The sequence below is a fragment of the Onychomys torridus genome, chromosome 2 (genome assembly GCF_903995425.1).
Source record: "Onychomys torridus chromosome 2, mOncTor1.1, whole genome shotgun sequence".
Classification (NCBI taxonomy): Eukaryota; Metazoa; Chordata; class Mammalia; order Rodentia; family Cricetidae; genus Onychomys; species Onychomys torridus.
The window spans coordinates 151,684,120-151,700,201 of NC_050444.1; the positions used below are offsets into that span (position 1 = coordinate 151,684,120).

Genomic DNA, 16,082 nt, shown 5'->3' on the forward strand with positions numbered 1-16,082 from the left:
AGGGAAGGAGAGAAAGAGAGAGAGTGGCTTACCATCCAATAAAATTTAACGTAGAATTTCTCTAATGTTATATAATAAAGGTAAGGCCAAGGGTCTGGAAATGGCTCCACCCTTAAAAGCACATACTGATCATGCAGTAGGCCAGAGTTCAGTTCCTGGCCTCAACTTCAAATGCTCACAACTGCCTGTAACTCCAGCTCCAGGGGATCCCATTCTCTCTTCTGGCCTCTGCAGGCATTGTTCTCATGTTGTACAAACCCACCCAGAAACATACATATATACATAATTAAATTTTTTAACTGATTTTTTTTGTACAAGAGTGAGGTTAAACAGTTGATATAATACAAATAGTAGAGAGGCAAATGCCTGTGGCAAAATACTAATTCAAATTTCATATTAAAGATCAGAGCTAAGACAGTCCTGGTGGTTCAAACTGTAACCCCAACACTCTGAAGAGTGAGCTTCAGAGGAACCGGGAGTCGGGGTGTTTTAGAGAAAGGGTATGGGCACCCTCAGCTTTCTTCAAATTAAACTGAAGATGAAGGTGAAAATCCTCTCTCTAGCTGGCTGGATTTTCATGGTCTGAATTCAATTATTTTTGCTTTGTGTCTTTTTTCTCCTCTGAAGTAACATTTACGTGTGAGCAGCCACACGCCAGCCTTGTTTTCCAGAAAGCTGAAGACTTGTCTAATTCTTTGTTTCCACAGTCTTCCTGGCTTGAGCTTTATTTAGTGAGCACTGTTGTGTGTCCTCACGAGCCTGGCTGGAGGTTCTAAGAGGACATGTAGAAAGTGCTTGCTCCCCTTGCCTCACGTTCTCTCTCTCTCTCTTTTTTTTGGAGCTGAGGATCGAACCCAGGACCTTATGCTTGCTAGGCAAGCGCTCTACCACTGAGCTAAATCCTCAACCTCCTCACGTTCTCTTTATACTTAGTGGTTTCCCAGTTCTGAAAGAGCCAAGGCTGCTTTGGAGAGTTCATTCTGTAAACTGTTGTCCTGTATTGACTTTTTGAGTCAGCTTCTTTGTTTTCTTGAGGCGCTATTGAAACAGGTTTAGATAAATGGTTTCTGCTTGTGCTGCTCTTCAGAGTCCTGGAAGCCTGCGGATACAGAAGGAAAGAAGCAATATGACAGAGAGTTCCTCCTGGACTTCCAGTACATGCCTCCCTGTATCCAAAAACCAGAGGGCCTGCCTCCCATCAGCGATGTGGTTCTCGACAAGGTGAGCTGTGCGCTCAGGGGAAACCTGTGGTCTGAGTGTTAGTGCACACAGGTGCAGTGTGGACAGCTCTTAGGAACTGTTAGGTCACAAGCATCCACATATGACATATAATGCTTGATAACTAGGTATTCCCAAAGTATTGTCATTTGTAGTGTATTGAAAGTCATGTTTAGGCCCTTATTTCAGTTCTGACTATTTTGTTGTTTCTTTTAAAAATTTATTTTATATGTATGAGTATTTCGCTTGCATGTATGTTTCCAGTGCCTAAGTAGGTCAGAAGAGGGTGTCAGATCCCCTGGAACTAGAGTTGAGGATAGTTGTGAGCCACATCATGTGGGTGCTGAGAACTGAACCCTGGTCCCCTGCAAGAATAAGTGCTGTCAACTGCTGAGCCTACTCTCTAGTGCTGAGTGCTGATTTTTAAAAATGTATTAATGTGTGTGTTTATTGTGGCTTTCTTCTAGTGATAAACTTCCCATGAGTTGGAGGAGGCAAGGCTGCCTTCATAGAGCTCTTTCCCCAGATTCTAAACTTTATTATGGAGTAGCAACAAGGAGGGGTCAGAAACCCAAGGAGATATTTACAAGATGAAACTTCAGTGGCAGGAGTCATAATTCAGATATTGTATATATCAAAATTTTCCCAATAGTTAATTGAAGTGAATAAAGTCCCTAGTCATTTGCATAGAGATAGACATCCCTCCTCTTTTGAGTTTTTAGTATTATTTATTACTTTATGTGTGTGGGTATTTCCCAGCATGCATATATGTGTATCACATGTGTGCCTAGTGTCCATAAAGGTAAGAAGAGGATGTCAGATCCTCTAGGCCTAGAGTTAGAGATGTTGTGAACTGCCATGTATGTAGATGCTAGAAACTAAACTCCAACCACTGAACCATCTCTCCCGCCTTCCTCTTTACATTTGGTTTATATGGTGCACAATGAAAATTAACAACGTCGGAGCTCGATTATTAAGTACAGAGAGTAGGGGTGTGAGGCTGGGCAGTGGGGAAAGCACTTGTCCCACAGTCTAATCCTTTTCCTCCCCGGACACTCACTGACATGCTGTGGTTCAGGAGCTAGTTTCTCTGGTGGAGAATTGAGGGGGGTTCCTCGTCAGCTCACAGCACCGCTGGCACTGAGTGCAGCGGGACATGTGTGCTTCAAGCTTCTCTGTGCTTCTTCATGCATGCAGATCAACCAGCCCAGATTGCCGATGCGAACACTGGACCCTCGCATTTTGCCTCGCGGACCTGACTTCACCCCAGCCTTTGCAGATTTTGGAAGGCAGACGCCTGGTGGAAGAGGCGTGCCTGTAAGTGCTTGTTCCCTCCAACAACCCAGTCAGTTAGGAAGCGGTGGTAGACATCCTGTCTGAGGACAGGGAGTGGCTTTTGTATGCTGAGTCCCGTGATCAAGAAGTAGAAGAGGCAAAGACGACCCTCCATAATGTCTATATAAATATTAAAGCAAATGCACAATGCACGTCTGCGTCATTTTTACTGCACTAACTTGATCTAGTCCTTGTTTATGTGTTCTGCTGAAGTGACCTGTACATGCTTTAGCTATAGCACCAACTTAGTAGGATTCTGAGCCTTATGGTATTCCTGAGATTCCAGTGGCTGCCAGCTACTCCTCTCTGACTTTGTTTCTACAGATTTACAAAGTGTGGGCATGGATTGCAATTCTGGAACTGAGCACAGCCCCAGGCTGCACTCACTCCACTGGAGATGTCTCTCTAGCCCCTAAAGAGCTGACCTGTAGGGGTGTGCTAGATCTTCTTATAATCTTTTTTTTTTTTTTTAAAGATTTATTTATTTATTATGTATACAGTGTTCTGCCTGCATGTATACCTGCACACCAGAAGAGGGCACCAGACCTCATTATAGATGGCTGTGAGCCACCATGTGGTTGCTGGGAATTGAACTCAGGACCTCTGGAAGAGCAGCCAGTGCCCTTAACCGCCGAGCCATCTCTCCAGCCCAGCATATATATTATAAATGTATATATATTAGACATGTCTACGGTACTGTAGTTTTTGTTTGCTCTTGTTTACTATAGGCCATGAAGTCGAAATTTAGGCAAATGTCATCCATGGAAGTGTAGTATAGTGTAGTATTGTAACCTACAGGTTGTCATACACAGTGCCAGGCTTTTCAGAGGAGGAAGTGGCATCACTAGTGGGTCTGCACTGGGCACCACACTGTGCCAGGTTCTGCAGGCTCTGCTTGCTCACTGCTTTATAGAGGATGGGGCTCATTGGTTATTCTCTGGATGATAACATCTACGTTCCTCCCATTGTGCTCAGTGTTATTCACAAGTCACTTGTGAATGGTACAAATCAAGGTATCTCCTTGCAGAGTACCTTCTCAGTTTTATTACCAGCTTGTTGTTCATTGTTTCCGGTAGTTGAACCAAAGGAAGCCATGTATCTTGTACATGGGAACAAGCTGTATCTTGTAAATTACTAAAAACAGAAAATGGATTGAGAGGTGACAGAGTACTTGCCACTAGCCTGAGGAGCTGAGTTCAGTCCCCAGAATGGAACTCATATGAAAAGCTAGGTGTGAACACGATGGTGTTCACCTATCACTCCAGCACCTCATTTTCATGTGTGGGTATGGGCGTTCAAATATATGTAGGTGGGTGGGTGGGTGGGTTTTTGTTTTGTTTTGTTTTGTTTTTTGAGATCGGGTTTCTCTGTATAGTTTTGATGTCTGTCCTGGATCTCACTCTGTAGACCAGGCTGGCCTCCAACTCACAGATCCACCTGGCTCTGCCTCCCCAGTACTGGTATTAAAGGTGTGCGCCACTGTCACCCCACAGGTGGGTGGGGTTTAAGTCGTTTACTATTTGGTACTGTTTTTAAAGAATATTATATTTCCTTAAAGTCAGTACTTTGAATTTGATAATTGATAGTGGCAGTGCAAACCCCAGCTCTCATCTCAAAGTAAATAAGAGTTTATTCTAGAACCAAATATGAGTGATCAAGGCCCAAGGAAACAGATTGAAATACCATATTCTAAGTTGGTGGCAGTTCTGTGACTTTTTGTACTGACAACAAAAGAATGTCACTCTTCAAATACACTGCTGGAGATTTTAGATAAGGGGTTATGACCATGCAGGAAAATCTTGGTCTCAGGCCTCACAGCTGTCTGATGACATTCTTGTCCCCTGAGTTACTAAAAGCTAGTGGTTTGTTAGTACATGCCTAAAGAATTCCCTGATGGGGCTGGAGAGATGGTTCAGAGGTTAAGAGCACTGGCTGTTCTCCAGAGGTCCCAAGTTCAATTCCTATCATCTGCATCACGGCTCATAACCATGTATAATGAAATCTGGTACTCTCTTCTAGCCTACAGGCATACATGGAGGCAGAACACTGTATGCATAATAAATAAGTAAAACTTTAAAAAAAAAAAACAAAAACAAAAACAAAAAAACCTCCCTGGTGGTCACAAGGCTTAACACAGGTAACTTTTTCCTCTGGAACTGAAGCAGGTGAAGAGAAGTTGAAGTTATAGTCTCAAGGTGTACTCACTGGTGTTTGCCGTTGTCTTTGTAAATGACTACCTTTATTTAAATACGATTCTTTGTTGTCTGGGGTACATGTATGTGTATGGTGCATATGTGCAAGGGCATGTGTGTCCTTCGGCAGACCAGAGACCCTTAACTGGTGTCTTCCTCTATCACAATTGACCTTATTTTTTGAGGCGGGGTCTTTTGTGGAACCAAGGGCTTGCTGTTTCAGCGCCACTGGATCCAGGATCACCTGTCTCGGCCCTGACCCACCATCACTGAGATTACAGATGTCCATTGTCGCCTGCACGCATGTCTGTCTTTTACATGGATGCTGAGGCTTCTGATCTCCAGTCCTCATCTCGTGCTGCCTGCACTTTAATACCCGATCCATCTTCTCAATCCCTCATTCCATGACTTCTACATGATTTTCATGTAATTTCATTTTACTCAAGTGGATTTGTTCTAATATGTTTTTATATCCAAGTTTGGGTTAAACATCTGAAAACATCATTGTTATTGAGTTATATGCAACTCTGGAAAAGATACTTGCCCACATAGTCTGTCTCAGGAACATCACCTGGATCATAAAATCCAGACAGTGTTTGGCTAAGTGAATGTCTTAACAGAGCTGTTTGGCCTAGAGCCTATGAAGAAGATTCCTTTCTAAGTAACTGTCCTTAGAGCCTGGTTCAGCAACTGTCCCTGATGGAATTTTCCCAGTCTTCAGTGTCTCTCAGTCAAACCTTACTGTTTTTTGTTTGGTTGTGGGTTTTTTGTTTTTGTTTTTGTTTTTGTTTTTGTTTTTGTTTTTGTTTTGTGTGCATTGGTGTCTTGCCATGGGTGTGGGGTCCCCTCGAACTGGAGTTACAGACAGTTGTGAGCTGGCATGTGGGTGCTGGGAGTTGAACCCAGATCCTCTGGAAGAGCATTTGGTGCTCTTAACTCCGGAGCCATCTCTCCAATTTTTAATGTTTGTGGTCCTGTCATCAGTGCTGTGTTCTTACTGTATCATCTGACAATGTTAATAGGGATTCGAACTTTTGTCCTGATGCCCACTTGGCACTACCATTTCTAGTGCTTGATTGATGGTTGGTGTAAGGGATGGCTCAGAGCATTTAGTTAGAAATGCTTCTAAGCTTATCGGTCCACCCCAGGACCATAGGTATGAAACATGGCAATTTAGTCCATAGTTTCCTTTCCCAGAGTTCTCTATGTATCTAAAAGGGCAACACTGAGTTGTTAAGTGAGATACAGTTGTGGCTTGTCTTATGCAAACTTTTTATTTAAGGAAACTCTTAAAATCTAATGGCAACATTTATAGCATCTGAATGATTTATCAGAAGAAAATGTAGGTTGTCAATATGTAGCACCACCGAGAGGTCAGAGCTTAGTGCCCATGTCTTGCTTAATCATGAAAAATAATGCTGGGTGTGGTGGTGGCCCCTGATGAGCCCAGTCATAGAGGAGCAGACCCAGAGCCAGTTCAGGTACTCTAAACTGCCGGCGCACACACATTGAATTCCAGATGTGGCAGATGGATCTCTGAGTACAAGGCCAGTCTTGGCTACATAGTAAGATTGTTTCAAAAGGGGAAAAAAGGTCAAAAACCTAGAAAGGAAACCTATTTCAAACATTTAAGGTAGCTGCTGCTAGTTTTACATACAAAATACAGCTTTTAAAACTTTTTAAGAATTTAAAAAACATACATGTGTGTCTTTTTGTGTGGGTTTCTGCACGTGAGTGCAGTACCTGCAGAGGCTAGAAGGCAGACATGGAACTGGAGTTCCAGGCCTTTGTGAGCTTTATCGTGGGTTCTGGAAGCTGAACTCCAGTCTTCTGCAAAAGCAGTAGGTGCTTTTAACAACTAGACAACTCTCTACCCCTTTTAAAATGGTTTATATGTTTATTGTTTGTGTATGTGCACCTGAGTTAGAGTGCCAAGGCAGCAAGAATAGGGCGTCAGGTCTCTCCTGATTGGAATTAGAAACAAAACAGTAGTGAGCTCTACCAACAAACACCTTTTTTTTTTTTTTTTTTTTTTTTTTTTTTTTTTTTTGAGATAAGGTCTTACCGTGTAGCCTTTGTTGTCCTGGAACTCATTTTGTAGACCAGGCTAACCTTGAACTTGCAGAGATCCTCTCCCTCAAGTGCTGGGACTAAAGGTATGCGCCACCACTGCCTGGCCCTTTTTTTAAAAAAATTAGACAGATAGTGTTTGGGGCAGATTTGTAACTGGGGACTACTACTGTGAATGTTCGTGGAACAGAAGTAACCAGTCTTTGCTGCAGCTGTGATACAGCCCCCATGGCCTGCACAACGCAGCTTCTCTTGAGTACAGGCTTCTTGGGTGGGAATGGTAGTTTATCAGACATCATTTTGTGATCCTTTTGGCCCTTTAAGAGGTAGAGATGTAGTGATGAGATTCTGAGACCATTTTTCTTCCTCCTAAAACCTAAAGATTATTTCTAACTTGAACACCTAATACTTGGTCTTTTCATCTAGAAGGTTTGTTGTGAACATGAGGCTTGAGCAGCCCTGCAGGCACAGGCTATTCTGGATTCTCTGAATGGATGTAATATTCTTGTCCTAGTTGTTGAATGTTGGACCTCGGAGGTCTCAGCCTGGCCAGAGAAGGGAGCCCAGAAAGATCATCACCGTCTCTGTCAAAGAAGATGTGCACTTGAGAAAGGCGGAGAACGCCTGGAAGCCTAGCCAGAAGCGGGACAGCCTTGCCGACGACCCCGAAAGCATTAAAACGCAGGTGAGGGGGGCTGCACCTGTGCTCTGTGAGCCTGAGCCTTCCCTTGTAAGTTCTGCCTTGTCAGCATGTGGAAAGGTTTTGTTTTGTTGGAGACAGGGCCCTGGCTGGCTCCAGTTCACAGAGCTGCTGCTTCATCAAAACTGTTAGCCACCATACCTGGCTTCCTATCCTCTTTTCTAACAGCATTGTTCCGTAAGGCTCATGAATAACGACAGTCTGTTTCTTCTTTATCGGTGGACCTCAAATGTCACTCTTGTCAAAGTGTAACTAGCATGGGCAAGGCTGCAGCCTGATCCCCAATACTGCAAAGATGGAAGGAAGAAATGGCTGTGTCCTTTACTGTGGCTCACCCTGTGTTCATATGAGGCTGGCTTTTCTCCGTTTTTAAAAGTTTTTTATTAACATTATTGTACATAATGGGTTTCATGATGACATTTTCATGCATGTACTTTACTTTGAACATGTTCACGTCACTTCCCTTTCTTACCCCCTCCCTCTCCTATTCCTTGTCCTGGTCCTTTTCCTCCTCTATTACACTTCCTTTATGAGTGTGAACCAATGAGTACTTGCTTTCCTTTAGAACGCCTTCTTAGTGATGAAGCAACTTTATCCTCTACTGGTCTAGACACATCCTAACCTTGATTTCTAATCTAGAAATTAGAGGTGACTTTTTTTTTTTTTTTTTTTTACTTATCTCTTCCTTAATTTCTTTCTCCTTTTCCTCTGTGATTTTCCCATACCTGCCACTGCTTCTTCCAGATTAATCTGCCTGAAGCACTGATTTCCCATCCCAGCTTTTTAAAACGTGTTTGTCTGTGTATTGGTTCTGTCCTTCCACATGTGAGTCCCAGGGGGAGCAGACTCAATTCATCAGGCTTAGAGCCAAGCCCCTTCGCCTGCTGAGCCTGGGTCTTAGCCTTTTTGTTTATGTTTTGAGACAAGGTCTCTGCATATATATCCTGGAACTGGCTATGTATTCCAGGCTGGCCACTTGGATGCAGAACCATGATGTTTTGTTTTAGTTATGCTGATGATAAGTCTGTCGCCTGAGGATCAAGCTTTCTGCCTTCGTATACGTCTGTGCACCTTATGTGCTTTGTGCTCCCAGAGGCTAGAAAAGGGCATCAGATCCTCTGAAACTGGAGTAATAGAGTTGTGAGCTGCCGTGTGGGTGCTAGGAAATGAACCCATTTGGGGTGTTTACTTTTGTTTTGTTTTGTTTTGTCTTCACGTCTGTAGTATGGAATTAACTCCTTGATTAACTCAAAAGAAAACATGGAAAGCCTTCATGGATTAGGATTTGAATTAAATTGTAGATGACTTTGGCAGAAACTTACATTACAGCAACAGTGAGTCAGATACCCACCAGCTTCTGCATCCCAAGTTCTAGGATTAAAGGCACACACCACCCTCCCTGGCACTAATCAGAGTCAAGGTTTCTCGGTGTAGCTTTGGAGCCTGTACTGGAACTCACTCTGTAGACCAGGCTGGCCTCAGAGATATGCCTACCTCTGCCTCCCAAGTGCTGGGATTTAAAGGCATGTGCCACCACCACCTGGCTAATTTCTATGTTATTTAAAGTTTTTGTTTTATTTTGTTTTTAAATAAAATCTTTTTACTTAACCCCAATTAGGAATAAATTTCTAAAAACAGTAGTGATTCAAAGGTCACATCAACTGTTTTCAAGTTTTACATGCACCTTGTCTTGGTATGTGAGAAATGCAGAGGAGGCTGTTTTACAGTTGATCCTATATAGGGTACTGGGAACCTCAGGTGTAATTCCTGGGGCCATCGGGACAAAGAATCAAAACTGCAGACGACTTTCCTGACCTTTAAGTAACTGAAGTCATTCCTTCCTAAAATGCTCAGTAACCAAAAGCGGGTGGTGGGAGTTGGCCTTAATTGTTGAAATGGATATATGTAAGATTAGTTAATGCTCTCTTTATTTTAACCCTCCCAGGAACTTTTCAGAAAAGTCCGGAGTATTTTAAATAAACTAACACCACAGATGTTCAACCAGCTAATGAAGCAAGTATCGGGACTTACCGTGGACACCGAGGAGCGGCTGAAAGGAGTCATTGACCTGGTCTTTGAGAAGGCTATTGATGAGCCCAGCTTCTCCGTGGCCTATGCAAACATGTGTCGATGCCTAGTAACGGTAAGAAGGGAGGAGGCTGTAAAAGCAGACCCACCAAGACGGGTATTCTTCCCTTGCTGCACTTTCTTCTCAAAGTGTTACTGGGGCAATGGAAAGGGGAGGACATATTGCTAGTGCTTATGTGTGGTGTTCTCAGTGATCAAAAAGAATGTTGGCTAAAGTAACATCTGTTCCCACCACTGAGGAGTGTGTGGAGACTCGATTGAAATGGGCATACATAGGCTTACTATTTCCTCCAACCCGGGGAAGACTGAGGAAAGTTTAAGTTAGTAATGTGGAATTATGTCCTAGGCAACAATTTTATTCTGGAGTGTCATCGTACAGAACTAGAGCAGATGCTAACTTTAACATGAACTAAATTTAAAACTAAATTAACTGTTCTAATTCTGGCCTCCGGAAATGAAAAGATTGTTGTCACCAAAAATGTTTAAAATTGGATCATTTCCTCTCTTGCTGTACATAGTCGCTCATACCTTCAATTCCCCTACTCAGGAGAATGAGTGCTAGGCCAACCTAGGAGACAGAGTAAGAGCCTGTCTCAACAATAAAAAGCACATAAATAACTTCCTTTTCTTAAAGTGTCCACAGACATTTAATCCAACCCATAAAATACATATGAACAAGAAACACATTAATAACTAGTTTTTTTTTTTCCTTAAAGAATAGCAACTGAATAAAATTTCAAAACACTATAAGCATAAAATTCCTGCTTGGACAGTCCTCTAACTGCCCAGGAAAGTTGTGGAAAGGGAAGCAGGATGCGACAGAGGCAGGATGGAACTAGTTCAGTGCTTACTCCAGAAGCCATCTCGTGGATTCTCCTACTACTCACTGTTACTAAGTCACTCTGTGACTGTGTGTATGTGCACCACAGCCAGATTTGTTCATTTCAAAGGAAAAAAACATGAAAACTGACACATAGCTCCAAGTTCCTTAGGACTATGAATCAGGAAAAAGTGTGTGCATACACCTGTGTGTGTGCTGGGAGGCTAAAAGAGGTTGTCCTAATCCCTGTGATGTGGCGTGATGGGTGTGCTGGGAACTTAACTCCGGTCTTTCTGAAGACCAGCAAGTGCTCTTAACCACGGAGCAGTGTCCCCAGTCGTTGTTCTTTGTTAGTTGATAGGTCTTGAGAGCCAATACTGAACTAGATTGATCTTCTCACCAGGGACGTCCTCATTCCCACCATCCAGCATCTAGAGATGCTTGCAGTTACTGTTTGCATCTCAGGGAGCACAAGTCAAAGACGGTGCTGCACGTTGCACAGTGTGAGGACAGTCTGGCAACAAAGCATTTTCAGAGCCAAGTGATAGTAGTAGACAAGTTAAGAAGCCCTGGCTGTGAGTGTTGCTGTTGAAGATCCCAGATATGTATTTGAATTATTTAGAGGAATTTTTAAGCCTTCTCTTTCAGCCTCAGTGTCATTTACATGGTGTGTATATCACACACCCACATAGTGTCCTTTTAAAAAATTTATTGCTATGGTTTTTGTGCAAGACAAGACACCCAGGCATGTGCTAGGCATGTGTTATCAGTTATCTACCGAAGCCTCGACATACTTCCATTTCAACCCTTTTTGGTGACTAGTGCCTACCCACCACTTCAAAAATGAGTGAAAGAAAGAATGAATACATTCTTATGTTACATTGATGAGGTGAATTCTAAAGAATAAAATGGAGTCCCTTTTTTCTGACATTGTTTGTTAGATATATTAAGGAAATTGATGGTACAAACTTTTTCACAAGCCACACTTTTGGACTTGGTGCGTCTCCCAACCACATTGTTCTTAGTCAGATCATATACAATTTCAGGGGATCGGGGAGCATAAGAAAGAAAATCATGCTTCTGATATCATGGCTTCTCCTAGTTCAATTAGAAATGTCTCAAGAAGCCTTTAGGACCATCTTTGTAGACTGTAAAACACATGACTGGAATTTAACACCTCTTTTTTGTACTTTCTAAATACGTGGCATGGAGAAAAATGATTGAGAAATGTCCTGTAGGCAGTTGTACCTATAGACAATGACAGTTTCTAGGCAGGAGTATATAGATGCAAATTTGATGCCAGCAAGACACTATCTCAGCAATAAATGAACAAATACACTAGTCAGGAATTGTAGCTTATTCCTGTAATTCCAGTACTCAGGATTATAAAAAGTTCAAGGCCAGCCTGGGCTGTGTACTGAGTTCTAGGCTAGCCAGAGCTATATGTAGCACAGCTCATTTTCAAATAAATGAAGAAACTTTTTTTTTTTTTTTTTTTTTTTTTGGTTTTTCAAGACAGAGTTTCTCTGTGTAGCTTTGGAGCCTGTCCTGGAACTCACTCTGTAGACCAGGCCTGGAACTGACAGAGATCCATCTCTGTCTCCTGAGTGCTGGAGTTAAAGGTGTGCACCACCACTGCCAGGCCCAACATTTTTTTTTTTTTAAGATTTACTTATTCTTTATTATGTATACTGTGTTCTGCCTGCATGTATGCCTGCACACTAGAAGAGGCCACCAGATCTCATTATAGATGGTTGTGAGCCATCATGGGGTTGCTGGAATTGAACTCAAAATCTTTGGAAGAGCAGCTAGTGCTCTTAACCTGGCCATCTCTCCAGCCCCCTAAATAAATACTTTTTTTTTTTTTTTCCCGAGACAGGGTTTCTCTGTGTAGCTGTGCACCTTTTCTAGAACTCACTTTGTAAACCAGGCTGGCCTTGAACTCACAGAGATCCTCCTGAGTTCCTTCTCTCGCTGCTTTATGAGGACCTGTGAGTGAGATAAATCATTTCCTGGCCAAGTTCCGTTTGGTCCTGATGTTCTGCCATCACAGCAGTAGTAATCCTAACTAAAACAACAAGTAAAGAACTTGAGCACTTGGTGTGGAGCAGGCCTGTAATTCCAGCAGGAGCATCAGGAAGTCAAAATCCTATTGTGTGGCCTTGGATACATAAGACATTGTCTCAAAGAGTCATAAGGGGGAGAATAAAATAAGAACTTGAAAGAACTACTTTCATACCCTGGGAGAAGTTGTGAGTTTTATCTATGTGGCGGGTGTGTGATCCTGGAGTATAAAGAATGAGGCTTACGGGGAGGTTTAGCGCCTGGGAGTTACACCCTACACCAAACTTGCAGCAATGGCTTACAGGCAAGATGGGGAATGAATGACAGGGTTGAGAGTAGGTTAGACTCAGCAGTAATGCCTGGCAAAGCAGGTGTGGTGATACACACGTGGACCCCGGGACTCAGGAGGTTGACAGGAGACTCATGAGTTGGGGCCTACCTGGGATTACAAATCAAACACCCGCCTTGGGCAGCTGGATGTAGCTGAACTGGCCTGGGTGAGGAAGCATGTGCAGCTTGCATGATGCACTAAAGTAGTAACTGGCATTTTAACAGAGCCCTCCCTCCATGCAGGCGTCCCTTTGCATGGGATTCTAGATGTATCCAGTAGAGATACCGTGTTGTACACACTGGTCACCAAAACAGTAGTAGGTTGAAGGCACTGCATTGGAACTGTCGTTTTATGGCAGTTTACACTTCAGAGTAAACCGTCCTATAGACTGGATGCAGACCTCAGCACAGAAGTGCCGTCCACTTTCATTTTCTCAGGCCAGTATGTGCTTTCTGGAAACATAGTTACCGGGTATTGGCTCAGCATAGCCACTGCATGTTCTGAAATAGCACTGACTGTCGTGAATTCGGCACCCAGCTGCCCTTCCATTTTTAGTTCTGTTTGAGCACCATAATTGTCACACAGCCCTTATCAGTCTCGGAACTTTGTCCTTCTAAAGACAAGATATCTTCTCTCCAGTCAAGCATGTATGTCAACCTCTGATGCTCTACAGTTAGCACAGCTCTATCCTGCAGTGTCCTCCGGTGCTCTACCAGATGGTGTTGGATTAACTCTTTCAATTAATCTTGATAGCGTGTCTGATGCCAGCACATGAGAGGCAGAGGTGGAGGCAGGAGCATCAGGAGTTCACAGTCATCTTGACTTTAGTGAGTTCAAGACAGCCTGAACTACAGAAGATCCTATCTCAAACAGAAATAAACCTGAGCCTGGTCTCAAGCCCTTGCTATCCCGACTATGGACAAACTAAGGAGGAGCCGATGGATGGGTGACCCGTGCCTGTGATCCCAGCACTAAGGTGGCAGAGGCAGCAGGATTCCCGATCTGAGGCCACTTGGATTCTGTAATGAGCCTCAGGCTGCCTAAGCTGGTGACACCCTATTTCAGAAATAACAAAAACTTCTTCACCCACTTAGCCTGGGCACTGTATTAATTTCAGAACTGTTGGATCTACTTTGTGAGCCCAGAAAACCCCTTTTGCATGTTGTACAGTAACTGCTCAGGAGAATTTCATACTTTGATGGAATGGATGCTACAGTTTTCTGTTAGGGCACAGGTGATGTGTAGGCTAGGAGGGAGCCACTGCAGATGCTAGGAGCAGTCATTACTGGGTGTAGCTAGAAACCCTCAGTGCTTGCCTCATGTGGGCTAGCCCTGACGCTCTGGTCTTTCTGTGTGTCAAGAAATTTCTAAACTGGCTCATTATCGGCCAAACTTGATAACATGTTCATCTTTTGCCACCTAAGAAGGCTGGGTGTTCTGGTGCATGTCTCTAGAGGTTGAATTGGGGTGGTTGTAAATTCAAGAATAGTTTAGGCGACAGTCTGTGACTTGTCTGTAAAAGAAAAATGAATGAAAAATAAACACCCTCCTACATATTGATAGTCATGGTAAGTGTGATCCAGTGTGAGAGCGTCCTTCTGGGAAAAGTTAGGGCAAAGTCTAAAAGCCCTACCCTTTCCCAGGTTTTGCTGTGGCCCTGAAATTCTCCCTTTCTTATTTCTGTTTGTTCCTTTAAGCCAAAATTGTTTAAATCATGTTGTTGTTGTTTTTTAAAATGGGGGCGTAGAGTGGCTCAGGTGGTAGGGTACTTGGTATACACAAACTCTTCCCCCAACTCTGTATACTACTGCATGGTGGGGCACTCCTGTAGTTCAAGCCCTCTGAAGGTACATCCAGAGGATCAGAATTCAGGGCCACCTGGGTTGCATGAGATCCTATCAAGACATAAATAAAAGGGTTAGTGAGATGGTTTAGTGGATAAAGGTGCTTGTGCACAACCTTAACAAACTGAATTTGATCCCAGTAACCCATGTGGTGAGTGAGAATCCTTCATGGACGCACTATGAACAGGCATGGGCGCACACCCACACCTTGTGTAAATACAATAGTAATAAACAAGGTTTAAGCAAAGACCACTCTCCCCAGTTTCAAAGTCCAGGTATATGCAGGGTAACAGATTCCATATTAGCTTGAAGCCTATCCGCAAAAGACAGAAGGTGTACATGAGGGTGTGTATCTTTTCTGCGTAAGAATAGTGAACAGCTTTTCACTGCACCGTGGAAATGACTGAAGCCATGTTTTTCAGAATGCTTACCAGTGTGTCTGTCTGCATCATTAATATAGCTGCCTTTATACTTTCCTCTCTCAATGCAGCTGAAGGTACCCATGGCAGAGAAACCTGGTAACACAGTGAACTTCCGGAAGCTGCTGCTAAATCGCTGCCAGAAGGAGTTTGAGAAAGATAAAGCAGATGATGATGTCTTTGAGAAAAAGCAGAAAGAGCTGGAAGCTGCCAGTGCTGTAAGGACTTCACATCAAGTCCTGTCAGAATTGTCACACAGCTAGCTATGACACCTGTGAAGGGGCCTGTTGTTGCCAGTGCACATATGAGAGAGAGAGAGAGAGAGAGAGAGAGAGAGAGAGAGAGAGAGGGAGAGAGGGGGGGAGAGAGAGAGAGAGAGGGAGAGACAGAGAGAGGGGGAGAGACAGAGAGAGAGGGAGAGACAGAGAGAGAGGGAGAGACAGAGAGAGAGGGAGAGACAGAGGGAGAGAGAGAGAGAGAGAGAGAGGGAGAGAGGGAGGAAGGGAGGAGGAGAGAGAGAGAGAGAAGTGGTATTTGATTGCCCAAAGTCAAGGGTACTCAGTTTCACACCAGAAGTCAGCCTAGCCTCGGGCCGTGGAGAGGTTGCTAGGTCCCACAAATCTTGATGGACGCACACTTCTGCATGTAGTTCTATTTTGCTTTCATTGTTCTGTGTCAGAGCTCCAAAGAGTATTTGTGTTCGAGAAAGCGTAAGACCCCAAATCTTAGATGCTCTCACCCCTTTTTACACAACAGCCAGAGGAAAGGACAAGGCTTCATGATGAACTGGAAGAAGCCAAGGACAAAGCCCGGCGGAGATCCATCGGCAACATCAAGTTTATTGGAGAACTCTTTAAACTCAAAATGCTGACGGAGGCCATCATGCATGATTGTGTGGTGAAGCTGCTGAAGAACCATGATGAGGAGTCCCTGGAGTGCCTGTGTCGCCTGCTCACCACCATCGGCAAAGACCTGGACTTTGAGAAAGCAAAGGTAAAGCC

General features: G+C 43.6%; 1 protein-coding gene across 15 annotated transcripts in view; it reads left to right on the forward strand.

Moving 5' to 3' along the window:
- Eif4g3 (eukaryotic translation initiation factor 4 gamma 3) overlaps positions 1-16,082 on the forward strand; it is a 231,757-nt gene that overhangs the window by 178,642 nt on the left and 37,033 nt on the right. For all 15 annotated transcript variants that reach the window (XM_036177057.1, XM_036177058.1, XM_036177059.1 and 12 more), the window contains 6 exons: positions 1,088-1,221; positions 2,416-2,535; positions 7,330-7,500; positions 9,461-9,658; positions 15,153-15,299; positions 15,838-16,074. In XM_036177057.1, the coding sequence (XP_036032950.1) occupies positions 1,088-1,221; positions 2,416-2,535; positions 7,330-7,500; positions 9,461-9,658; positions 15,153-15,299; positions 15,838-16,074 (1,007 nt within the window). The remainder of the gene's footprint in view (positions 1-1,087; positions 1,222-2,415; positions 2,536-7,329; positions 7,501-9,460; positions 9,659-15,152; positions 15,300-15,837; positions 16,075-16,082) is intronic.